The following is a 26,832-nucleotide window of genomic DNA, read 5'->3' as shown; positions in this document are numbered from 1 at the left end:
ATATACTTTAGTTGTTGACAGTGCTTCCAGTTCACGTCTCAGGAATTTGAAGATTTTTGTAAAAAAAAAAAGAAAGAAAGAAAGAAAGAAAGAGAAAGAAAGAAAGAAGCAATGTTTGCCACGTCACGGCTCCTCCTTTTCACCCTCAATTGAACGGGGAAGCAGAATGACTAGTAGGAACATTTAATACTCAGATGAAAAAACATGTTTTGGATGTGACACCAGAAGTAGCTCCTGAGTGGTTCCTAGTTCTTCATGGTTCACCACTGTTGGTGATAAGAGTATGGCAGAATTGTTGCACAGTCATCAGCCCTTGACTCTGCTACATCTGCTTTGGCTGATGCTAGGCTCTTCACCGAAAGTGGTGCTGCAGTGGTTCCAGCCTGGCACAGCCATTTGGGCTCATGGGTTTGGCTGCCGGCCAAAATGGGTACTGGCAATAATCGAGAGTACTCAAGGCTGACTTCTCTGTGTTATCTGCATGGCTGAGGGGCAGGCATTGTGACACATTGACCAGCTATAACCTCATGTGGGCAGCTGTGCAGCAGTGCACCTCTGCTGCCCCTGCGCCCTCTACCTGACCGTCTACTACATTGTGGCCAGTGCCGTCACCTTCTATGCCATCACTGCCAATGTTGTCATGATTGTGTCTTCTCTGCTGTGGGTTCCACTTTCAGCTGTTAGGGCCAAGGCAGTACTGCCAGCTCCGGCACTGTCACAGCTGACACCTCTGCCACTGTCACCTCTACTGCACCTGGTGTCGCTTGTTCTGCTACCTTCACAGCAACTTCCTTCCCTGCGATTGCACCCAGATGTGGAAATGGGCGCTGCGTCAGTGTTGTCTGTCTTACTATTTGGCCTCTCATAGTGGTTTGGCACCACAGGTGTCCACAATTGGGCCTCTTCCAATCCTACACCCCGGTGGTAGTGCGTTGCATGACTCGGCAAACTATGTCGACCACAGAAGAAATGGGTGTGAGCACAGTGCTCACTTCTTCGCAAAGGAAGACGAGTGCTATAACTACCAGTTTTGTGTGTACACCATTTCATAGTTTGTATGTAATGTTTGTGTTTGATTCGGCCACTGAAGGCCACCCAACCTGCTAATACAACAGAAGTTGCATGCGCAGCCTGCTGGCTGCACCCCCTATTGGTCCTAATGGATACTTAAGCTGGAGCGCAAGGCTTTGCCAGTCACTTGTGTATTGCTAGTTGTATTATACTTTATCTTCCATGTATTTGTACTGTTAGTACAATAAATTACAGTGTTCTTGGGTTAGTAGACCTAAAGATGTTCAACAGATCATTGTCAATTTTCCACAGCAATTAGTATCAGCGAGTCTTTCAGTGAGATACATTGCACCTCAGTTTTCAGCTTAACCCTTTCAGTCCCTCTGGCTATAATTGTGTAGATTAGATTAGGTTAGATTTACTTTCACTCCAATTGATCCGTAGTGAGGAGGTCCTCCAGGATGTAGAACAGGTCAGAAAAACAATAATACATGACAAATATTTACCAGTCAAACAAATAAGCTAATGTACCATTCCACAGGTCCAAAATAGCATGGTCATCATTTTTTAATGAACACTATATGAAAGAATCATTTTACAAATACTAATGCACAGAATATAAAAAAAAAACATTTTTTATTTATTTATAAGGTAATAAGTGTGTAATACAACTACTAAATACTTATTTACAATGAACACATTACTGCACTGAACTGGTGCAGAAGTTAGATTGTACTTACACACACACACACACACACACACACACACACACACACACACTTATTTACAATGAACACATTACTGCACTGAAATTGAGCAGAAGTTTTATATATATATGGAAACATTCCACGCGGGAAAAATATATTTAAAAACAAAGATGATGTGACTTACCATACGAAAGCACTGGCAGGTCGATAGAAACACAAACAGACACATACATACACACAAAATTCAAGCTTTCGCAACAAACTGTTGCCCCTAAAACCCACTTCCTTTCGTCTTTCCCTCTCCTTCCCTCTTTCCTGATGAGGCAACAGTTTGTTGTGAAAGCTTGAATTTTGTGTGTATGTATGTGTCTGTTTGTGTTTCTGTCGACATGCTAGCGCTTTCGTATGGTATATATATATATATATATATATATGAATATATATATATATATATATGAAATAATAGAGGGAAACATTCCACATGGGAAAAATATATCTAAAAACAAAGATGATGTGACTTACCAAATGAAAGCGCTGGCACGTCGATAGACACACAAACATACACACAAAATTCAAGCTTTCGCAACAAACTGTTGCCTCATCAGTAAAGAGGGAAGGAGAGGGAAAGACGAAAGGAAGTGGGTTTTAAGGGAGAGGGTAAGGAGTCATTCCAATCCCGGGAGCAGAAAGACTTACCTTAGGGGGAAAAAAGGACGGGTATACACTTGCGCACACACACATATCCATGATGGATATACCCTTCCAATGGTTACAAGAATGGTTTCCGGGGGTAACAGATTGGGTAAGGATTCCAGGCATTCGACAAAGTGGTTGGTGTCTTTGATGACGGATGGGAGACTGCATGTAATGGGTTGAAGGTGTTGATCTACGTAGGCAGAGATACGTTCTGTGGGGGCTTGGTAACCAGCTACAATGGGGCGGCCGGGATGATTGAGTTTGTGGATAAAAGTCCTTAATCTTTCCTCTCCCACATCCACACCGGCTGTTCAGAGCATCCTCCTACAGGCCAACCGTAAATTAGAACAGCATGCCACCCTCCACCTCAAAAAACTATCCAATCTCCTGGTTTCCCACCTCCGGAAAGGCAACTCACTCACCCTTCACAACCTTTCCAGCAAACCTCAACCTCCTCTCATTGCACACAAACCCAGTCTCTCCCATCTACTCAATCTCCCACTTCCAGCTCCACTCCCTCCAAAACCTCAAAATTCCAATCAACACAATCTGGAACCACAACACACTAATTCAGTAGTTAACCTTTCCTCCAAACCTCTCTCCCAATCCGAAACCTCTGTCCTATCCAAAGGCCTCACCTTCAGCCCCACTCCCAGATTCAACCAAACAGCCTTCGTCAAAGATTTACTGTCCTACACTCGTACTCTCTGCTGGAAATATCACTTTGCCACGAAGAAAAATGATCCTAATCCTACTCCTAATGATCCAACTCCCCAAGACACCATCCAAATTGAACCCTGCCTAGAACAGTTCTGTCCTCCGTTGCAGCGCGACCCACCTCCTCTTCCTCAAAATCACCCTTTCCAAACCATCCAGGAATTTCTGACTTCCAGCCTTGCATCTCAATCCTTCTTAAAAAAACCTTAATCCTACTCCCAACATCACCACTGCTGAAGCCCAGGCTATCCGTGATCTGGAGGCTGACCGATCCATCGTCATTCTTCTGGCGGACAAGTGTTCCACGACCGTGGTACTTAATCGTCGGGAGTGTGTGGCTGAGGGACTGCGTCATCTTTCAGACAACACCACATACAAAGTTTGCCAAGGTAACCCCATTCCCGATGTCCAGGCGGAGCTTCAAGGAATCCTCAGAACCTTAGGCCCCCTGCAAAACCTTTCACCTGACTCCATCAATCTCCTGACCCCACCGACACCCCGCACCACTACGTTCTACCAAAATCCACAAACCCAATCATCCCGGCCTCCTCATTGTAGCTGGTTACCAAGCCCCTACAGAACGTATCTCTGCCTACGTAGATCAACACCTTCAACCCATTACATGCAGTCTCCCATCCTTCATCAAAGACACCAACCACTTTCTCGAATGCCTGGAATCCTTACCCAATCTGTTACCCCCGGAAACCATCCTTGTAACCATTGATGCCACTTCCTTATACACAAATATTCCGCACGTCCAGGACCTCGCTGCGATGGAGCATTTCCTTTCACGCCGATCACCTGCCACCGTACCTAAAACCTCTTTCCTCATCACCTTAGCCAGCTTCATCCTGACCCACAACTTCTTCACTTTTGAAGGCCAGACATACCAACAATTAAAGGGAGCAGCCATGGGTACCCAAGCCTGCCATCACAAAATTCTAGCTTTCGCAACAAACTGTTGCCTCATCAGGAAAGAGGGAAAGACGAAAGGATGTGAGTTTTAAGGGAGAGGGTAAGGAGTCATTCGAATCCCGGGAGTGGAAAGACTTACCTTAGGGGGAAAAAAGGACAGGTATACACTCGCACACACACACATCCGCACATACACAGCCACAAGCAGATATATATATACATATATCTCGGGGCGGTTAGTATACCCGCAACCGAGCACCTCCCCAGGTGGCGGATAGGGGAATGCCTCCTAGATATAGGTGGTACCGAGGAAATGAAATACTCGGGGCGGACCAAAACTATTAGTAGCGTCTGTTCCCACAGTGGGTGGCTACAAAAGGCGTCTGCTCCACATGTCAGTGGCGGCCTCAACCAACTTCCTGATCTGGAAAGTCAGGTTGTAGTCGGCAGCATGCCATACATCCAACTACTAAACATCATGATGGTACAACGAGAAAAATCTCATTACCTCCGGGCCCCAGACTGGGATCGTTGTGAGCATCGGATGCCGGGGACTCACAGACATCATGAGAAGAATCGGAGCTTCTCAAACTCCCTCAAGACCAAACGCAAACACTACATCGGCACACTCAATGTGAATACACTGATGAAGACAGGAAAGATGAAACAACTCACAGACACTCTCGAAAAATTTTGAATCAAAATATGTGCACTGCAAGAAACACGATTCACAGACAAAGACCATTTCAACACGGAGAATTTCAGAATATACAAAGGAAAACCATCGATACAACTGAAAAACCTAAGGCTTTTTGGCACAGGATTTGCAGTACACAGGTCCATCACGGACAGCAGAATCGACTTTTCGTCACCAAACGAAAGAATCAGCACCATCACAGTGAAATCAGCCAATAAATCCTACACAATAATCAGCGCACATGCACCGACTAATGACTACAACAGGAAAAACCCGGACGAAATTGATGACTTCTGGACGACAATGGAAGAAACTATCAGAAAAATTCCTGCACATAGAGTCAAAATAATACTGGGAGACTTCAACGCTAAACTCGGAAAAGAAAAGATATACAGACATATCACAGGAAAACATACTCCACACAAGGACACCAACAAAAACGGAAAACATCTGATAGACTTTTGCAAAAGCCACGACCTCGTCATTATGTCAACAAAAGTCAAGAAACCAACACGAAAACTTACCACATGGAAATTCCCCAGCGGAAAGCAAGAACTACAAATCGACCATGTAATAGTCCAGAAAGACTCACAAAAAGAAATTTTGAACTTAGACACCCGTAAAGGCTACTTCGACTCAGACCACCAATTACTACAGATCAGGATTCGTCTTTTGCCCAAGAAAAAGCTACAGAAGAACAAAATTGTTAGACCAGATCCAGAATACGTTACTTTAAACCAGACACAAATATTACACAAAATTAAAATGGAGAAAACGACAGACTGGACACAACTTTCACGAAGAATCCGAGAGGCCATGAAACTAGCACAAGCACCACGCACACGGAAACACCGTTGGTGGAACCACACATGTGACCAAGTTATTGACCAACGAATCAGTGCATGGAAAAAATTTAGTAGCCATCAATCCCAAGAGAATTGGATGAACTTCTTGAAAACACAGAAGCAATCAAGCAAAATCATTCGCAGTGAAAGACGACAGTATGACAAACGGCGACTGACAGAGATCGAATCGGGGACTTCATGAAGAACAATACAAGAAACTTCTACAGAACGTTCAGAGAAAATATGACTGGATATCAACCACCCAACTTGTGCTTCAGAAGACCGGATGGAACCCTAGAAACCAATACCAAAAACAATTGTGACATTCTGGCAAAGTACTTTGAAAAACTCCTCAACACAGACCCCCCTATGGAAGAAATGATTACAGAAACGAGCACATACAATCCAGATAGTGAACCTCCAACTCTAGAAGAAGTTAAAGAAATAATCAAGTCACTCAAGAATCGTAGAGCACCAGGAGAAGATGGCATCATCGCGGAAATGTGGAAGTTACAAGACCCAGAACTCACCAAAGACATCCACAGGATCTTGGAAGACATCTGGAAGACCATGAAAATTCCTGACGACTGGAAAACTGTCCTGATACACCCACTACACAAAAAAGGTGACAAGACTGACCCGAACAACTACAGAGGAATATCCCTACTACCGGTCACATACAAGATCCTCTCTAAAGCTTTACTGAACAGACTAGAATGTCAGACCGACCACTTGATTGGGGAATACCAAGCAGGCTTCCGTAAAGGGCGGTCTTGTGCGGAACAAATTTGGAACCTGAAAATGATTTTACAACACAAACAGAACCTGATCGTTACCTTTGTTGACTTCAAAAAGGCGTACGACTCTATCGACCGGAAAACTCTCTTCGAAATTCTAGCAGAATACAAAGTAGACAACAAAACACGGGCTATAATAGAGCAAGCTTTAACCAACTCGACCTCCAAAGTAAAGTTCGGTGGGGAACTATCAGAGCCCTTTGAAATTCGCACAGGTGTCCGACAAGGCGATGGCCTCTCACCTCTCCTTTTCAATCTGGTGTTAGATAAGGTCATAAAAGAATGGGAAGCATCACAACAGGGGATAAACTTAGGAAACCTACAGATTTAATGCCTGGCTTTTGCAGACAATTTGGTGATTGTCACGAAAGGTGTAAAGGAACAAAAGACGCTATTGAAAAACTGCACGAAATCGCTTCCAAAACTGGACTACAGATCTCTTACGAAAAGACACGGTTTATGAGCACAAAGAAACTCTCATCTCTGAACACAAAGTATGGCACGATTTACAAAACGGCAAACTTCAAATACCTCGTTGAAACACTACAAATGAGTGGACATAACAGAGACTCAAACGAAGAAAGAAAGACGAAACTGGACAAGGCATACAAAGTAGTGTGGAATCATTACAACAAGAAGTCTATCTCACAAAAAGCCAAATTACGCCATTACGACACGGTGGTGCTCCCCGAGGCACTATATGCAGCAGATACCACACTAATCCTAGGGCATACACGTATCAGACAATTAGAAAAAGTAGAAGGGAAAATACTTAGGAAAATATTTGGCGCAACTACCAACAATGTGAGACAGGGTTGTAGCCTCTCCCCGATGTTATTCAATCTGTATATTGAGCAAGCAGTAAAGGAAACAAAAGAAAAATTTGGAGTAGGTATTAAAATTCATGGAGAAGTAGTAAAAACTTTGAGGTTCGCCGATGACATTGTAATTCTGTCAGAGACAGCAAAGGACTTGGAAGAGCAGTTGAACGGAATGGACAGTGTCTTGAAAGGAGGATATAAGATGAACATCAACAAAAGCAAAACGAGGATAATGGAATGTAGTCAAATTAAATCGGGTGATGCTGAGGGGATTAGATTAGGAAATGAGACACTTAAAGTAGTAAAGGAGTTTTGCTATTTAGGGAGTAAAATAACTGATGATGGTCGAAGTAGAGAGGATATAAAATGTAGACTGGCAATGGCAATGAAAGCGTTTCTGAAGAAGAGAAATTTGTTAACATCGAGTATAGATTGAAGTGTCAGGAAGTCGTTTCTGAAAGTATTTATATGGAGTGTAGCCATGTATGGAAGTGAAACATGGACAATAACCAGTTTGGACAAGAAGAGAATAGAAGCTTTCGAAATGTGGTGCTACAGAAGAATGCTGAAGATAAGGTGGGTAGATCACGTAACTAATGAGGAGGTATTGAATAGAACCGGGGAGAAGAGGAGTTTGTGGCACAACTTGACTAGAAGAAGGGATCGGTTGGTAGGACATGTTTTGAGGGATCACAAATTTAGCATTGGAGGGCAGCGTGGAGGGTAAAAATCGTAGAGGGAGACCAAGAGATGAATACACTAAGCAGATTCAGAAGGATGTAGGTTGCAGTAGGTACTGGGAGATGAAGAAGCTTGCACAGGATAGAGTAGCATGGAGAGCTGCATCAAACCAGTCTCAGGACTGAAGACCACAACAACAACAACAACAATGGAATATGGATCAAGAAACCTACAGAGGAACTGTACAAACGTACGGAGACAATCACAGAAAAGACTAGAAAACGCAGACTACAATTCTATGGACACCTATACAGAATGCCATCACACAGGCTGACCAAACAGATCTTTGACTGGGTAACCACTAGAAACAACAAATGGGTGGCAGAGGTAGAAAACGACCTGAACCAACTCAACATAACACCAGGCACAATAAACGACAGAATAAAATTCAGAAACATCATTAAGAAAAGTAAACTACATGAGGTACAATGTGACAAACGAACAGGCATGAAGAACACAAGCAAGATCACAGCCAGAAGATGAAAGAAATATGGGCAACCAAAAAGGCAATCAAGATGAAGCCGAAGACACAAAGCCGACAAGGAGCATGGACAGAGGACCGGAAACAGAAACACAGCGAGCGAATGAGGGAAGTTTGGGCAGCAAGGAAGGCAGCAAAAGGAACTGGCCATGTAGTTTAGTCCAAATGCGCTCTTTAAGGGCAAAACACCAATAATCGAACGAAAGTGCTGGCAGGTTGATAGACACACAAACAAACACAAACATACACACAAAATTCAAGCTTTCGCAACAAACTGTTGCCTCATCAGGAAAGAGGGAAGGAGAGGGAAAGACGAAAGGATGTGGGTTTTAAGGGAGAGGGTAAGGAGTCATTCGAATCCCGGGAGCGGAAAGACTTATCTTAGGGGGAAAAAAGGACGGGTATACACTCGCACACACACACACATATCCATCCACACATATACAGACACAGGCAGACATATACAGAGGCAAAAAGTTTGGGCAGAGATGTCAGTCGAGGCGGAAGTGCAGAGGCAAAGATGATGTTGAATGACAGGTGAGGTATGAGTGGCAGCAACTTGAAATTAGCGGAGATTGAGGCCTGGTGGATAATGGGAAGAGAGGATATATTGAAGTGCAAGTTCCCATCTCCGGAGTTCGGATAGGTTGGTGTTAGTGGGAAGTATCCAGATAACCCGGATGGTGTAACACTGTGCCAAGATGTGCTGGCCGTGCACCAAGGCACGTTTAGTCACAGGGTGATCCTCATTACCAACAAACACTGTCTGCCTGTGTCCATTCATGCGAATGGACAGTTTGTTGCTGGTCATTCCCTCATAGAATGCATCACAGTGTAGGCAGGTCAGTTGGTAAATCACGTGGGTGGTTTCACACGTGGCTCTGCCTTTGATCGTGTACACCTTCCGGGTTACAGGACTGGAGTAGGTGGTGGTGAGAGGGTGCATGGGACAGGTTTTACACCGGGGGCGGTTACAAGGGTAGGAGCCAGAGGGTAGGGAAGGTGGTTTGGGGATTTGATAGGGATGAACCAAGAGGTTACGAAGGTTAGGTGGATGGCGGAAAGACACTCTTGGTGGAGTGGGGAGGATTTCATGAAGGATGGATCTCATTTCAGGGCAGGATTTGAGGAAGTCGTATCCCTGCTGGAGAGCCACATTCGGAGTCTGATCCAGCCCCGGAAAGTATCCTGTCACAAGTGGGGCACTTTTGTGTTTCTTCTGTGGGAGGTTCTGGGTTTGAGGGGATGAGGAAGTGGCTCTGGTTATTTGCTTCTGTACCAGGTCGGGAGTGTAGTTGCGGGATGCGAAAGCTGTTTTCAGTTTGTTGGTGTAATGGTTCAGGGATTCCGGACTGGAGCAGATTTGTTTGCCACGAAGACCTAGGCTGTAGGGAAGGGACCGTTTGCTATGGAATGGGTGGCGCGGACTTGTAAATTTAAATTGTGCATTTGGGAGATTTGGGAGGAAGTAAATTTACAATAATTACAATAGTTCTTAACAGATGACATATTTAATTACTCTAAAACCAGAAAATAAAAATATAACTTCCAACAGAAGAGAAAGAACAAGAGATAATTTTTCCCTACTCTATTCTTTTTCAGTGAGAGGACATTTCAATATCACCAATCATCCATAAATCTCTACTGCGGTTTTACAGAGTACAATTATTGTTACACACAGGAATTATGAAAGAAAAGACATACATACTGGAGACTGGCTCTTTACGAACATTAAAAAAAAATATGATTCCTCCAATAAGTAACACTTTATCGCCCCCTCTAAAGCTTGAAGCTATTCTATTGGATGTATAGACCTCAAGCCTTTGACTAAAAACAATCAGGGGACAGGATAAACTTGAATTCTATTAGAAATCAAATTGGTGGCTATAAATCTCAGTAGTAAAAGCATAGGCTATGCTCGTTAGCTCATTACATAAGCACATAGTTGTCTTCCTTTTAACAGTGACACAAGTACACATAGGAAAAGAAAAATGGTATGTCCACAAGATTACATGTAGTTAAGTAGAGTATCAAGTATTTTTTTTTATTTATTTTTACTTTTTTTTATTTTTTTCCCTTAAGAAATGTCAAATTGTGAAACTGCAGCAAGCAATGATTGAGGATAAGGCGGCTTCTTTTTTGTTTGATTCTCTCAACAGTGCTTTAAAACAGCTATTTACTGAACTGTGTTATGCATCAAAGTAAGTAATTATCAATGACAAAGTATTTTTCATTAACTTTAGTTGTTTCTCCAAGTATGGGGTTATTAATTTAGCTTATAGTTCCTTGCATTATGATTAAATAGCTTTGAGAAATTTCTCACTTATGTTAATATGAAATTTAACTATTGATTATATACAGTGTGAAGCAGCCTTGATGTCTTTAAATGAGTAGGGAATGGCAGTTAAATTGAGAAATACACTTGAATCTCGCTCATAAGGCCCTCAGTAGTCCGGCCTCTCTGTAATCCAGCACACATATAAAGACACGTGCACAATGAATTATCTTGTGCAGCAATGCTTAGTTAAACAACACTTGATATACTGTATTTGATATTGTAGCTATATTTACAGCTCGAAATCATATCTTCTAAAAGGGAACACGTAACGCTAGACCTCAAACAGAAACTCAAAATTTTAGATAAGTTAAATCATGGTCCTTCGCAAAAAGCCATTACTGTTGACTTCGATGTTGGACGAGCAATTATTTATGACAACAAAAAGAAAGAAGGTGTTATTCACCAGTATTCAAGACAAATGGATAGTTAATTGGGAAAATGGAAGGTTATGCGAAAGAGTGAGGATGAAGAACTGGACGTAGCTATTTATAGATGGTTCATACAACAACGCAGTAAAAGAATTCCAGTTAGTGGCCCGGTGATAAAGGAAAAAGCAGCTGCATTTAACAAACTACTTGGCAGTAGTAACTTGCTTGCAGCAAGTGAAGGCTGGTTATCAAACTGGAAAAAAACGACATGGCATTCAGCAGCTGACAGTCACCGGAGAAAGTTGCTCAGCTAACATTAAGGATGCTGATGAGTTTGTAAGCAAGATACGGAAGATAGTAAAGGAAGAAGATTTAACTGCTGATGTCTCATATAATGCTGATGAAACAGGACTCTTTTACAAGATGCTTCCTTCAAAAACATTAGCTGCCATGAACGAGAAGGAAACTCATGGTTACAAGCAACAGAAACAGCACATAACATTAATGGCATATTGTAATGCAAATGGGAATCATAAACTACTGCTTATGACAATTTAAAATCCCAACATCCACTGACATGAATACTCTACCAGTGCAGTACTGCACTCAGAAGAAAGCGGGGATGGACAGACAAATATTCTCTCGGTGGTTCCATGAAACATGTGTACCAGCAGTGAGAAAAGAGCTAAAAAAGAAAAAGCTTCCTTGTAATTGACAATGCTCCCAGTCATCCTTCAGATGTTTCTCTAAAGTCCAGTGGTATACAAGCATTCTTTTTCCCACCCGATGTGACAGCCCTAATTCAGCCAATGGACCAGGGAATTTTGGAAACAATTAAACGTCATTATTGACATTCAATTCTCGTCTCCTTGCTTAACAAAAGTGAAAACAACTCTATCGTGACTATGATGAAGGCGTGGAAAGCAATTAACGTACGTAATGTTGTTTTCCAAGCAGCTAAAGCACTGAATAAAGTGGAGAGCATTACCATAATGAAGAGCTGGAGAAAATTGTAGTCATCCATTGATGCCAAGTTGGACCCAGTAGTGAGTCATAGTGATGAGCCAGTCAATTCGGAATTATCAATTACTTTGTACACTGACGTGTTCCACAACCTTCCAGGAGGAGAAGAAATTGATGATGAAGATGTTACTAAGTGGCTAAATGAGGAAAACTGTGATATGGACCGGACTTTAACAGATGAAGAAATAATGAAAAGTGTGCAAGAAAGTAATGATGAAAGCGATGGAGAAGAGGACACAGGAGGAGAGAGCATGAAGATTTCTCACACTGCTGGTGCTGAAGCTGCCAAGGTCTTCCTGGAGTACATTATGCAACAACCAGATACATGCAGTACTGATGTAATGCTTGTAAAGCGGTTGTATAATAAAGCATGCCACTGTCACGTATCATCATTGCGACAGTTAAAAATTAGGGACATGTTTCATAGTGAGTGATACGACTGTATAATTATGTACAGTATACACTCGAGGTCTAAGTTTTCTTTGAAAATTAATGTATTTTTGGGTTTAATAAAGTACAGCCTCTATTTCTTTTAAATTGTATCCTTCAGTTTAATAAAGTGCAGTAGACTATGTTGCCTATGATTTCAAAATAATAATAATAATAATAATAATAATAATAAACAAAATAAATGAATAAAATAAATTTCAGACACTCAAAAATCTGGCACTTCTTCTAATCCTGCACCCATATGTGCCAGGAATGGCCAGAGTAGTGAGAGGCTAGTGTATTTGACTGAATGTAACGCTAAGTAGACTTGATGTCTTGTGATGTCCAAGTGGTACTAGATGAGCTGAGACAATTTTTACTGAATACAAAGCAAAGTAGACTCGATGACTTCAGATGGACAGGTGACAAGTATATGAATTTAGAAAATTTTTACTGAATACAAAGCAAAGTAGACTTGATGACTTAAGGTGGTCATGCAACTGCAGACCAGTTCAAAAATTTTTTACTGAATATAGAGCAAAGTAAACTCATTCTCTTCATGTACTCTTTGTCATCAGGATCAGTGTGGGAAAGGAGGCTGGTCCTCTGGTGTTGATGTCAGATAGGCACCATCAAGTGATCAATTCATTTGCAGCAGCCTCTGTAGACAGCTGGCGATCATGTACAGACAGCTGGACTGGCGGGATGGTGCCAGCGTTCCTCACCAGCATGCAGTAGTCATTATGAAACAAAGTCAGAAGGCAGTATCAATGTGATGTAGAGGCTGGAAAGTGCAAAGCTGCCATTATTTAAATCCCCTGATCAAATTGCCTATTGTTGTGAATCAAAGCTTCCAGTTACTTCATGTGATCATGATCCGCATCTACAGGGCTAGTGTTATTCACTGGTTTTATGTTGGCACTAGTATTTATATTTACTGGCTTTGCAAACTAATTATACTAGAGATATTCTGATTTATTCCTGGACCTACTGGAGTTCATGGTTAGTGTTCTTTTATTTACTCTGAATACTTCACCATGTGTACCGTGAGAGCGTCCTTCTATGGCAGATAGATGTAACCTATGCACAGTGGGAAGTTAAAACTTGTCTGCACACTCAACACAACACAGCTACAACTAGATCCGTAGCAGAGCGCAATATTATCAGCTGCTACCTTACACAGAGGACTCTTCATGGGAATACTACACAGAGCTGTGGCACATCTGCTTTTCAAAAGTGTCTGTGTTACTAGTGTTGTACATATTCTCAGGAATTTGTGTTTTCAACAAAGTCATGCCTCATCTCTGCCGTACTTACTGCTTAGCAGTACCTCTTCACTGTGCACATTTATATAAAGTACAGGGTTCATGCATTTATGCACCCATTGTATTCATCACTAAAACTAGCATTTCTTTCATTCCAGTCCACTGATAATGATAATCTCTATGTACAAAGTACTTTCATGTTATTCGTGTTTTTCTTTCGTGAAGTATAATGATATGGTTCACATAGATTTTTAAGTATGGATACAATTACTTATTGACTGTGTTTCCAACTGTGGAACATACTGGTCAGACATTTAAATCTTGGCCCGCACTCTAAACAAAAGAAATAAAATCATGGAAAGGATCATGATACCAGGCTTTCTAGACCCAAACGTTATGTGGTTTGCATAAAAGCAAATCACAAAAAACATGAGACACACAAATGGTCAAAGCATAAAAGAAATTCCCTAATTTCTTCATAAGCTCAAACTTTTACAAAAGCAACCCCTGGCTCAGTTTGCCTTTTCATATCATGCAACTTTAGTGCAAAGAAAATAATGGAAACAACATTACAGGGAGAAGACAAGTCATTACCAAAATCATTAGCAGATTAGTAAAAACACAATATAATGGTTTACCATCTAAGCAATCATTTCCTCTGGCTTGCTACATAAGCTAGGGAATGTCAATGTGCGTAATTTATCGCATGGTCATTTCAGTGTACACACAATAGTCTGCTACGGGCAGAAGATTTTCAATTCTAGCTGATGTTTAGTACTAGGTCTGTGTATAATGAATGTTTTTTATTTTTTTATTTTCTCCCAAGTTAAGGCATTTGCTAATCATATATTATTGCTGCTAAGTAATAAAATAAACCTAAATTCTAAATAAATGTTTACAAAATAGAGAAACGTTCAAAAACAGCACTAGATGGTCTACTAGCTATGTGTATTTCTCATTAGGACATGGCTTAGATTCTGCTACTGTAGTTATGACCTTTCAGCCTAACAGAGTAATGAGCAATCTTCATTTTAGCATACAGCGTTTTGGAATTAAAGGATGGTTTCATCTTGCAGTAAATTCACGTGTCACATTTGTCTATTTGTTACATTTCCGTGGAGTTCATGAGCTTTCACATAGGGAAGTGCCCCATTATGGATCATACATACAATCCTGCAATAAAACCTACAAGACATCATCCTAGGTGCTTCCTTCGTCTCTGCATCCCTTTTTGCCCACGGAAAAAAAGGTATCATGGGGAGTGACATTCATGTGATGTGCATAAACTCTTATCACTCCAGATTTACTGGAGAAAACATGAATAAATGACAGCAATAACTCCACCATTCAGTCTTTTGATGCTCGCTAAGGCACCCAGATTCTTGCACCTTGGTGTCAATCTTACTGATTATATCAGGCAAATCACTTTTTACTTTTGTTGATACAGGCTCGTCACATGTGTGATCAACAAGGTCACTTTCTGCCCACAGCACCTTACTACTACCTGCTAGTTTTAACTTAAGATTCTGGCAGAATCTTCCCTGAGACGGTCTAGTACAAATTAAATTTAACACTTTCCTTTTCCCTGAATTTTGTAGGGAAGTTTTACTTCAGAGGTAGGCTCTTGCATCCTCTGTTACAAGAATTTCATTCCCAGTAAGCATGGAATAGAGAACTCTTTCACAATGAAAAACCTGCACTCAGTGGCTCCATTCTCAAATTTTAACTCTACCTGAGCCTACTCTTGTGCCCTCTGTTTATGGGCACCTATAGCCTCTGACATAATACAGTGGTTTACTGGCAATGTCAGAGTCCTAGAAGTTTCATAGAGATAATTGGTGAAAGAACTTGGTGTCCAAACTGTTCTGTAAATATATGATTATCATGTACCTCATCATTTATATCCTTTCCATCCTTATAACGTAACACATGCATTGCTGCATTACAACATGTGCCTCCATACCATTCCGCAGTCGATGCCTGGGAGCATGGTAAGACTGCCTCTAGGGTGAAACTTCCTGGCAGATTAAAACTGTGTGCCTGACCGAGACTCAAACTCGGGACCTTTGCCTTTTGCGGGCAAGTGCTCTACCATTTGAGCTACCGAAGCACGACTCACGCCCGGTCCTCACAGCCTTACTTCTGCCAGTATCTCGTCTCCTACCTTCCAGACTTTACAGAAGCTCTCCTGCGAACCTTTTTAATCTGCCAGGAAGTTTCATATCAGCGCACACTCCGCTGCAGAGTGAAAATCTCATTCTGGAAACATCCCCCAGGCTGTGGCTAAGCCATGTCTCCACAGTATCCTTTATTTCAAGAGTGCTAGTTCTGCAAGGTTCGCAGGAGAGCTTCTGTAAAGTTTGGAATGTAGGAGACAAGATACTGGCAGAAGTAATGCTGTGAGGACCGGGCGTGAGTTGTGCTTCGGTAGCTCAGATGGTAGAGCACTTGCCCGCGAAAGGCAAAGGTCCCGAGTTCGAGTCTCGCTCGGGTACACAGTTTTAATCTGCCAGGAAGTTTCATATCAGCGCACACTCCGCTGCAGAGCGAAAATCTCATTCTGCCTCTACTTTGTTGACTGCTTAGAGGTGGGAGGCCATTCTTCAGTGACTTCAACCACTCTTATGGGTTCTGAATGTTGCTGTGGCTAGTCAGGAATTGGTTTAGAATAATTTGCTGACCTATTGTAGCTACCATTAGCATCTTGTACTGGTGGTGGTCCCTGAAAATTCTGTTGCTGCTGGTTCCTGTTTTTGAAGGAGCCCAGTACCTCTGATTTGGCATATTCCTTCACATCTGGTATCCATGATGGTACTGATGCTGACTATCTTTATTTTGCCTTGAAAACTGTTTCTTGTGCCAGGTGTAGGTGGGACACCATTGCTGCAAGCGATGGGTTTCTGACCATTGTTATTGTAGTTAATTAAATGATGAGTTGCCGCCCAAGCATTTCCATTAATATGCTTGGCATCCTGGATCGACAGTGTTGTCATTGTCAACATGGACTTGTTTTTCTGTATCAAATTCCAGTTCCATCTTTTCTGGTTTCCCAAATTTTGTCATAATTTCAGTCTCCCAGGATATCGTAATAATTAAAAAACAGAATTAATCCCACAGTTTGGGTTGTGTGTCATACTGGTTTGGTGGGTACCTGTGAAGCACTATGTTTAAAAGAACATCCATCTGTCTTCATGCAGATCGATGTATGGTGCACTCCTCAGCCAGGACTGTTGTCCTCCTCTGCAAAAGGCTTTCTGTCCATCCTAGAACTGAACAGGATATTTTCTTGCACTCATGCACCATGATGCAATACTTTAACATATTTTAACCTATTTTAATCTTAGTTCTGCACCCTTGTGAATTTACATTGTAAAATGCTCCTAAAGATGGGACACATGTCATGAAACTGGGTAGTGATTTCCCTGTTTAGAAATAAATAATTAGTTGTGAATGTTCTGTGAATAGAAATGTGTGACATTCATAATATGCCAAGTATTTTTTACAGTAAATTATGTGAATAATATGTGTTTTTGAAAAGTTTAAAGCTAGTTTTGAGTGCAAAACAATTAATAACAGTAACAAAAAAGTTGCTATATTCCCTGTTGTCGCTTCTTTGATCAACTTGATGATAAGGGTTGTGTCATCTGTAAAAAGGACTAATTTTTCCTCCTTATTCAAATAAAATAGTAGAGCAAGAGTAGTAACAGGCCATTGCTCGAACTCTACAGACTGCTTCTTGTGATTTCTTCTCATGAAGTGATTTGGTGTCTCTGTTTGTATGACTCAAATACCATTTTGTAACAAGGTAATCTGCTTACTGTTATAGGATTAAATTAGGCATGTGCTGAACCGTGTATTCCATAATAACTTAATTGTACTAATAGAATATTGTGATTGATACAGTCAAATGTCTTTAGCAAGTCACAGAAGATACCAGCTAGAGATATTTTAATATTTAAAATTTTTGTTATGTGCTGATTGCGTGTATAAACAGGTTCTGTGATAGAGCATGCATTTTGAAATCCAAACTTTGATTCAAAGAGTATCCCATTGTGATAGAGGTTGGTGACAACCTAGGCATATAATACCTTCTGACGCATTTTAGAAAATAATGTAAGAAGTGAGACTGGCCAGGTTACTGACATCTGTGAAGTCACTTTATAAAGAGACTAACAGTGGCATACTTTGATATTTACAGTATAAAACTTTTAACTAATAATGTATTACACGTATGACTGAGCACATAACTTATAAAACCATAAATTTATAGTGTGTTATTGAATATTTCTTTAACTCAATACAAACTTTTAGTTTCGAGGGTCATTATGATCTTTCTTATTTCAGATGGAAATGTGTGACAGAGTTTCATTTCACTAAATAATCTCTGTATTGTTAAGTTGACAGTTATTACTTTGGATATGTCTAATTACAACTGAACAAAACAAATTTTTTGTGCCATATGTGTTTCACCTGTAATTTTTGAAAGGCATCTTCAGTGGCCTGAAATATATAGAGATTTGTGTTTATACTATTTTGTATTATAAGTTGGTAGGATAGGGTGCCATGAATTTGCCAATAATTGACCTGAATGTGTGAAGTTGTCTTCAAAGGAACTATGAACTTAAAAACCACCAAAAAAATTAAATGCAAACATAACACAATTTAATTTTAATTTGTGTAACCATTTATTTAATTGATGATATAAATAAAATAGAACCTCAACTCCTTTGGTTCCATCAGATTGACCTGGTCCTACTCCAAATCCCATGCCACTTTCCTTGACGTTGACCTCCATCTGTCCAATGGCCAGCTTCACACATACGTCCACATCAAACCCACCAACAAACAACAGTACCTCCATTATGACAGCTGCCACCCATTCCATAGCAAACGGTCCCTTCCCTACAGCCTAGGCCTTCATGGCAAACTAAACTGCTCCAGTCCTGAATCCCTGAACCATTACACCAACAACCTGAAAACAGCTTTCGCATCCCACTACTACCCTCCCGACCTGGTACAGAAGCAAATAACCAGAGGCACTTCCTCATCCCCTCAAACCCAGAACCTCTCACAGAAGAACCCCAAAAGTGCCCCACTTGTGACAGGATACTTCCCGGGACTGGATCAGACTCTGAATGTGGCTCTCCAGCAGGGATACGACTTCCTCAAATCCTACCCCGAAATGAGATCTATCCTTCATGAAATCCTCCCCACTCCACCAAGAGTGTCTTTCCGCCTTCCACCTAACCTTCGTAACCTCTTGGTTCATCCCTATGAAATCCCCAAACCACCTTCCCTACCCTCTGGCTCCTACCCTTGTAACCGCCCCCGGTGTAAAACCTGTCCCATGCACCCTCCCACCACCACCTACTCCAGTCCTGTAACCCGGAAGGTGTACACGATCAAAGGCAGAGTCACGTGTGAAAGCACCCACGTGACTTACCAACTGACCTGCCTACACTGTGACGCTTTCTATGTGGGAATGACCAGCAATAAACTGTCCATTCGCATGAATGGACACAGGCAGACAGTGTTTGTTGGTAATGAGGATCACCCTGTGGCTAAACATGGCTTGGTGCACGGCCAGCACGTCTTGGCACAGTGTTACACCGTCCGGGTTATCTGGATACTTCCCACTAACACCAACCTATCCGAACTCCAGAGATGGGAACTTGCCCTTCAATACATCCTCTCTTCCCGTTATCCACCAGGCCTCAATCTCCACTAATTTCAAGTTGCCGCCACTCATACCTCACCTGTCATTCAACAACATCTTTGCCTCTGCGCTTCCGCCTCGACCGACATCTCTGCCCAAACTCTTTGCCTTTAATATGTCTGCTTGTGTTTGTATATATGTGTGTGTGTGTGTGTGTGTGTGTGTGTGTGTGTGTGTGTGTATACCTGTCCTTTTTCCCCCCTAAGGTAAGTCTTTCTGTTCCCAGGATTGGAATGACTCCTTACCCTCACCCTTAAAACCTACATCCTTTCATCTTTCCCTCTCCTTCCCTCTTTCCTGACGAAGCAACCGTTGGTTGCGAAAGCTTGAAATTTTGTGTGTGTGTTTGTATGTTTTTTCTTATTGTGGCTATCTACCAGCGCTTTCCCGTTTGGTAAGTCATGGAACCTTTGTTTTTAATACATTTATTTAATTGTAGTGAAATCAGCCTTAGTACTTTTTCGAATTTTCTGTTATCACTGTTTTCTTGGTTTCAGATCTATTCTCACAGGCCTATTTCCTCCAACTTCTGGAAGTGCAACTATATATGGTTTAGACATTAATCGTGAAATGGACAGTATCCGCAAAAGTTTGGGAGTTTGTCCACAGCATAATGTTCTTTTTGATAAGTAAGTTTTAATTATTTTCTTGTATAATCAAACAATGAAAAATCCAGGATGAAATAAAGATATGAATAGTAGGATTGATTTCCACTCATAATTCGAAACTTTTCACCAGTTGTGATTCATTGGTGCCATCATAATCTGGATCAAGGCTGAAAATATTGTATTTACATTCCTCCAGAAGCCCAACACCTTCAGTGCATCAAACTAGATAGCTGCCATCCATTCTGCGTACGCCCTTGGCACCTGTGGTTGTTGCATCTGCTGTAGCGAGTAGTCCTTCTTCAAATCTGCCAAGGGCCTTGATGAGGCATTCACAGGTCAAAATTACCCTCCACACTTTTTCCAGACGCAGTTATCCTATGTTTTGTCTCCTCCGTAACCTATCATACCCATTGACTGGCCACAACCACAAAGGAGAGCACCCCTCATGACTCAGTACCATTCAGACTGGAGTGACTGAATCACATTCTTTGCCCTGGTTTAGCTTATTTCTTGTCATGACCAGAAATGAGAAATAACCTTTCCACTATTGTCCTTACCTCTCTCACAGTGACATTCCACTACCCATCAAATCTATGCAACATATTTGTCTGTCCCTACTCTGCCTCTGTTCCCAGTTTTCTGACAGTCTTTTTTTTAACCCATCATTGATGTGGCCAATTGTAAAAACAGTCAACTTAGCTGCATCCAATGTGTGGTTTTCTGAATGAGTATGACCATTAACAAGTGGTCTGCTTGCATGAGTGGCCATTGCCAAACTGTGGCCAAAAGACATCTGGATCCCCAGTTTCTGAGCATGGTGTGCAACACAGTGTGCTTGATTTCAGTGACTACTGAAAAGCATTTCAGAATTACACTGGTGAGAACTCTCATTGCAACATATTCTTCATTCCCCAAAACCTCTTGGCCTCAACCTTCATGAGTCCCCCTGTCTCAGCTTGCCTCTATCCCGTTCTCTGCTCCTACTCCAGTTTCACAAATGCCTTTTATTTTTTCCTACAAAAGCTGGTAGCTGTCTTAAAAATTTCAGTTTTATTTAAGATTTTTATTGTACCTTCTGTAAGCCGGTTTTATTTAAACAATTTGCTTTAACATTTCTAAATTCAGACAAAAAAATTTGAAGCTCATTTATTTTAGAGCTTTCGTCACCCGAGTATTATGCTTTTAATCCATTTGCGTTACAGTGCACGATATATGTAAGCTCTAGTTATAATTTTAGGTTTACTATTGGTTGGTAGTCATTTATGTTGCTTAACATCGCCATTAACATTTATTAGTGTCCCTTATGATATGACAAGTATCAACGAACGTTTTGCTAAGGTGTTCAATGTATAAAGTTTTGTAAATTTTGCATGGAAAAATCTGTCATTGTGTCACTATGTATGTAAAGATATTGCTGTTTTAGGCACATATTCACAAGTTCAAAATTTGTGTATTAGAGCAAGAGAAAAGATCATGCCCTGTCACAGAGAGAACGACATTCTTATCAATTAATCTTGTTTTTAGCATTGATACATACTTCACAGTGATGAAAGTTCCAGCTTTATCTAAATAAAGGCTTGAATGTAAGATTTCTTACACTAAAGAAGGAAGACTGTGTGGAGTTTAATGGCCTGCTGCTAATGAGGTCATTAGAGATTGAGCTGGATATCAGATTGGGAAAGAATGGGGAACAAGATTAGTTTTGTCCTTTACAATTGAATCATGCTGGAAATTGCCTTTAGCAATCTAGATAAACTATGGAAATCTAAATCTAAATCTGAAATGGGGGATTTGAACCCATTATCCTCCTAAATAAGAGCCCAACATATCACTTGCTCAGTGCTTTTCAAAATAAATGTGTTTAAGTGCATTTTGTTCAAACGGTTAAAAATATTTGTTTTGGGTTATTTATTGTTAGTTGCAATCCTTACAAGGATGGTGGAAGTTTCATATTGGAGAAGAGTAGAGAACAAAATTAGTTTTGTCCTTCACAATTGAATCATGCTGGAATTTGCCTTTGGCAATATAGATAAACCATGGAAATCTAAATCTGAAATGGGGGATTTGAACTACTAACCTCCTAAATAAGAGCCCAATGTGTTATCACCGCACAATCTTGCTCAGTGCTTTTTTGAAATAGATGTGTCATTGTGCATTTTGTTCAAATGGTTAGAAATATTTGTTTTGGATTATTTATCATAAGTTGTAATCCTTACACGACTGGTGAAAGTTTATAAAAGGCTCAATCCTTCATTTTTAACACTTAAATAGGGAAGTAGCTGTGTCAGTCTACCAAGCTCTGTATTTGACTGACAAGCCAAAACTGCAACCACAGATGAAAACAATAATGGACAATCAGGAGAAGAAAAAGTACAATAAGTGATTCATGGAGAAGAGACTGAGAATGTTTTCCTCAAGATGAATACAACATTTGCCGAGTCCTGGTCAAAAACAAAACCAAAAAACAATTTCTAAGTGAGATTGATGAGTTAGAGCAAGAGTCATCTTCAGTATAAGCAATTCAGGTGCAGGATTGGAAAGAATACATTGGTTGAAACTGTTTCAGGTGAATTCTGGGACTGTTCTGTCAACAAGGCCACAGCTGATATCCTCTGATATTCCTGTCCAACTAAAGTAGTGCTCTGTAACAACAAAAATTAATATAATGTAAATGGACAGATAAAAAAATCTACTCACCAAGTGGTGGCAGGGGAACACACACACAAAAGCATTTAATTTTCACAAGCTTTTGGAGCCAGTGGTTCCTTCTGGTGGAGGAGTTGAAGGGAAAAGAAGAGGGATGAAGAAAATGGATTGGAGAGGTTTAGGGAAAGGGTTACAGTTTAGAAAAGTCACTCAGAACTCGGGTCAGGGGAGACTTCCAGACAGGATAATGAAAGACCAGTTTCATTTGACCTCAGTGTCACTAATTCTTTAAACTTTTAACTTCCTTTAATTTCATTACTTATCCCTGTAAAACTGGTGTATGTTAAAAATAATTTTGCTACATATATAATATAAAATGAATAATTAAAACAATATTATCACAACCAATACTGTTTTATTAAAAAATATACTGAGAGCACATGAGATGCCCGTCATGTTGAATTTGCAAGGGGCTTGAGGGTGCTCAAATCGGGTGAATTGAATGGTTATTTGAGCTGTGACAGTGAACTGTATGCTGTTACATACTAAAAAAAATCTGCATGTTACTCATTCAACTGGAAAATTTCAAAAATAGAAAATGAATGCATACATTCTAATCTTCTTCAGCCACATACCTATTGCTATCATAAAAATAAGATCTATAATTGTTTCATTGAGCTCAGAGGCATATAAGCATATGTTCTTCATATGGCCCATGTATTAATCGAATATAAAAAAACTGTACTATATACTGTGTTAGACACCATCAAATGACAGTTATAATATAGATGTAGAAGTGAAATATTTAATGATAACATCTGTTGAAACAGGAACTCTTAATTGCTGTTAATCTTTAGTTGCCTTTGATTAACTTTATTGCTTTATTTTTCTTTTTGAATAGACTGAGTGTTGAAGATCACTTGTGGTTCTTTGCCCAATTGAAAGAATATCCAAAGTATCAAACTTTGCATGAAATAGGGCAAATGCTTGAAGACTTGAAACTTTCTGATAAGAGGACAGCACTTGCATCTGAATTATCTGGAGGAATGCAGAGAAAGTTGTCAATTGCTGCAGCATTCATTGGTGGCTCCAGGTAAGAACTTATCTGTATATATAAAAGGCAATGTCCTCATTGACTCATCATCACCAAACTAAGGCTAGAAACCTGAAATCTGGTGAGGATGTTGATCTTGTACTCCTCGAATTGTTTAAGAAGGGACTGTTCAAAATTCCACTCGTAAGGGAGTGATATAGGAATGAAAAGCTTTTTGAAAATGTCTTTATTAAGGCAATTTTGAAGCTAGAAGTATGAAAATTGATATTTGCTTTCTCAGTCAAAAATAAAAAAATTACTATTATCAACATTTTTTGTAATTCAACCATTTGGGGGGGGGGGGGATAATGGGTGAAATTCTTTTTTTAAAATAAATCATTATTAAATAATCAGTTTTAAAGCTAAATCTGTGAACATTGGTATTTGACTTTATGTTTGGAGATAAAGAACACGTGTTTCAGTGTTTTTGGAAATACAGCCCTCTAGTAGATGAAATAGGAGACAAAAAGTGTTATGAAAGTATTTTTAAAGCTAAATCTATGAAAATTTGAGTTTGGTTTTTCCTTAGAAATAAAAAAATGTGTGTTTTACTGTTTCTGGGAATTGAGCCCATAAGGGGATGAAATAGATGATGACAATTTTAAAGAAAATTTTTCGTTATATTAAACAATTTTTGAACCTAAATCTACGGAAATAGGTCTTGCCCTTCTACGTTAGATATACATAAATATCTGTTGAGGGATGTAAGTTTCTATGGAAATATCACCTCGAGAACACAAAAGGCATGATTAACAAAAAAGTCGGACTCCAGCTATCAGAACTGCTTTTTGGTCAGAAGTACATTTGGAAAAGACCATGTTTCCATGTCCTTAATTAGAGGGAAAAGTTTAGAAAGTGTTGAAATTTGTGAACAACATAAAAATTTGAGTAAAGAAAAATAAAAAGATAAAATAAAATGACCTGTACAGATCGCATAGTCTACATGATCCAAACAGCAGGCATAAAACTAGTCAATATCGTAGGGGAAACACCCCTTAATTCATGCCATAAAATGTTTAATTAAAATTAGATTACATACACTGTTTGTTCTCCAAATCCATGCTCAGAAGTTACTAAAGAATGTCGTTGGTACATATTTACAAAAGAACTAGTATGCTAATTCTCCTTCCACAAATTCGATGTGAAATCATTAATTGATTTTGATATTTTGAAATCATCAATTGATTTTGATATTTAGATTCTTTTCATTTTCAAGATTTTATGGCAGACATTCCAACATATTTGTATTAGTCAGGTTATTTGAAAATGGTAATTTAAGGTGTTTTAAGCCAGCATTTGCTGAGCCTTAAAACTCCATCTTGTCACTAACAGACACAAAATGTTTGTCAAATATTTTGTGCAATACAATTAAATGACTTAACAATTTGAAATGTTATGGTACTACAGAGGTAATATTATTTGTGGTATAACCTAATAGATTAATTTTTAGAGTTTTCCTGAAGATATTCTTCAGTGGCATAGAAGAAAGTGATCAAGTGAGATATTGTATTCGGTCTTAAACTGCACAAATTACCCAAAAATACACACAGAATGCTTTGGCAGGTTTTGAATACAAGTGTGTCCACATATCTGACTCCTTTCTGTACTAATTTTTTGACCCGAAGGTCTTTGGAGAGGTGGTTTTTGGTCCTAGTATTATGTTAATGATATTCACTATGATTCTGAGTAATGAAAGATAGATAGCAACAAATGCATGTTTGTGTTCTGAAACAGTTGTCAGAATTCCAATTTTTTTGAAGAAGTCTCTTCAGAATGTTTTAGAACTAACACCAGATATAATTCTTGTACAGGCTTCTTTATTCTAAAAATATTATCCTCAAATTTGAGTTACTCCAAAAAACGATTCCATAACTCAATAATACCTAAATGAAAATATGTGGAATAAAGTTCTCTGTTTTAAAATCACTTGTAACAGTAATAATGCATGCTGCAAATGTAACTGAACTAAGGCACTTCATTTATTCTTGCGTGTGAGTCATCCAATTAAGGCTGTTATTTCTGTTGTCACAAAAACAAAACACTGTGTACTTGAAGAATTTCTTTATTTGAGTAGACTATGTATATAGCATGTGGAATTCTATGAGAAGTACTGAATTGTGTGTACTGAGTCTTGTCAAAATTTAAAGGTAATCCATTTGCTGTAAACCATCTGTTGATGTTTTCAACTATTTCATTAGCCTTTTCAGGGAGAGAACCGGCACTACTTTTTAGTCATATGCCCATATCATCTGGAGAAACAACGAAATTTTCTTCTTCTGACAATGTAAAAGAAACATCATTTATGTATACAAGAAATAATAGAAAACACAAACTAGAACTCTGTGCTACACCATGTGTGATAGCTTGAAGTTCTGAGTATCTACTACTGTTGCCAACCTATTTTTGTTATGCAGATAGAAAACATGAAGCTGTTATTATCTTTTGCATTAGAACATCATAATTCTCAATCAAAAGCCTCACCTGAGTCATAAAACATATTCAGTGGCAGTAATGTATGATTTATTGATTCAAATACACTACTGGCCATTAAAATTGCTACACCAAGAAGAAATGTGGATGATAAATGGGTATTCATTGGACAAATATATTATACTAGAACTGACATGTGATTACATTTTCACGCAATTTGGGTGCATAGATCCTGAGAAATCAATAACCAGAACAACCACCTCTGGTCGTAATAACAGCTTTGATACGCCTGGGCGTTGAGTCAAACAGAGCTTGGATGGCGTGTATGGGTACAGCTGGCCATGCAGCTTCAACACGATACCACAGTTCAACAAGACTAGTGACTTGTGTATTGTGACGAGCCAGTTGCTTGGCCACTATTGACCAGACGTTTTCAATTGGTGAGAGATCTGGAGAATGCGCTGACCAGGGCAGCAGTCGAACATTTT

General features: G+C 39.8%; 1 protein-coding gene across 4 annotated transcripts in view; it reads left to right on the top strand.

Moving 5' to 3' along the window:
- Positions 1 to 26,832, top strand: part of LOC126457215 (ATP-binding cassette sub-family A member 7-like) — a 594,847-nt gene that overhangs the window by 237,926 nt on the left and 330,089 nt on the right. For all 4 annotated transcript variants that reach the window (XR_007585450.1, XM_050093334.1, XM_050093335.1 and 1 more), the window contains exons 21-22: positions 20,065 to 20,196; positions 23,723 to 23,914. Coding sequence is in view for 3 of the 4 variants with exons in the window: in XM_050093334.1 (XP_049949291.1) it covers positions 20,065 to 20,196; positions 23,723 to 23,914 (324 nt within the window). In the remaining variant the exon portion in view is untranslated. The remainder of the gene's footprint in view (positions 1 to 20,064; positions 20,197 to 23,722; positions 23,915 to 26,832) is intronic.

The sequence above is a fragment of the Schistocerca serialis genome, chromosome 2, assembly GCF_023864345.2.
Source record: "Schistocerca serialis cubense isolate TAMUIC-IGC-003099 chromosome 2, iqSchSeri2.2, whole genome shotgun sequence".
Taxonomy (NCBI): Eukaryota; Metazoa; Arthropoda; class Insecta; order Orthoptera; family Acrididae; genus Schistocerca; species Schistocerca serialis.
This window is presented reverse-complemented; position numbering and strand designations above follow the sequence as displayed.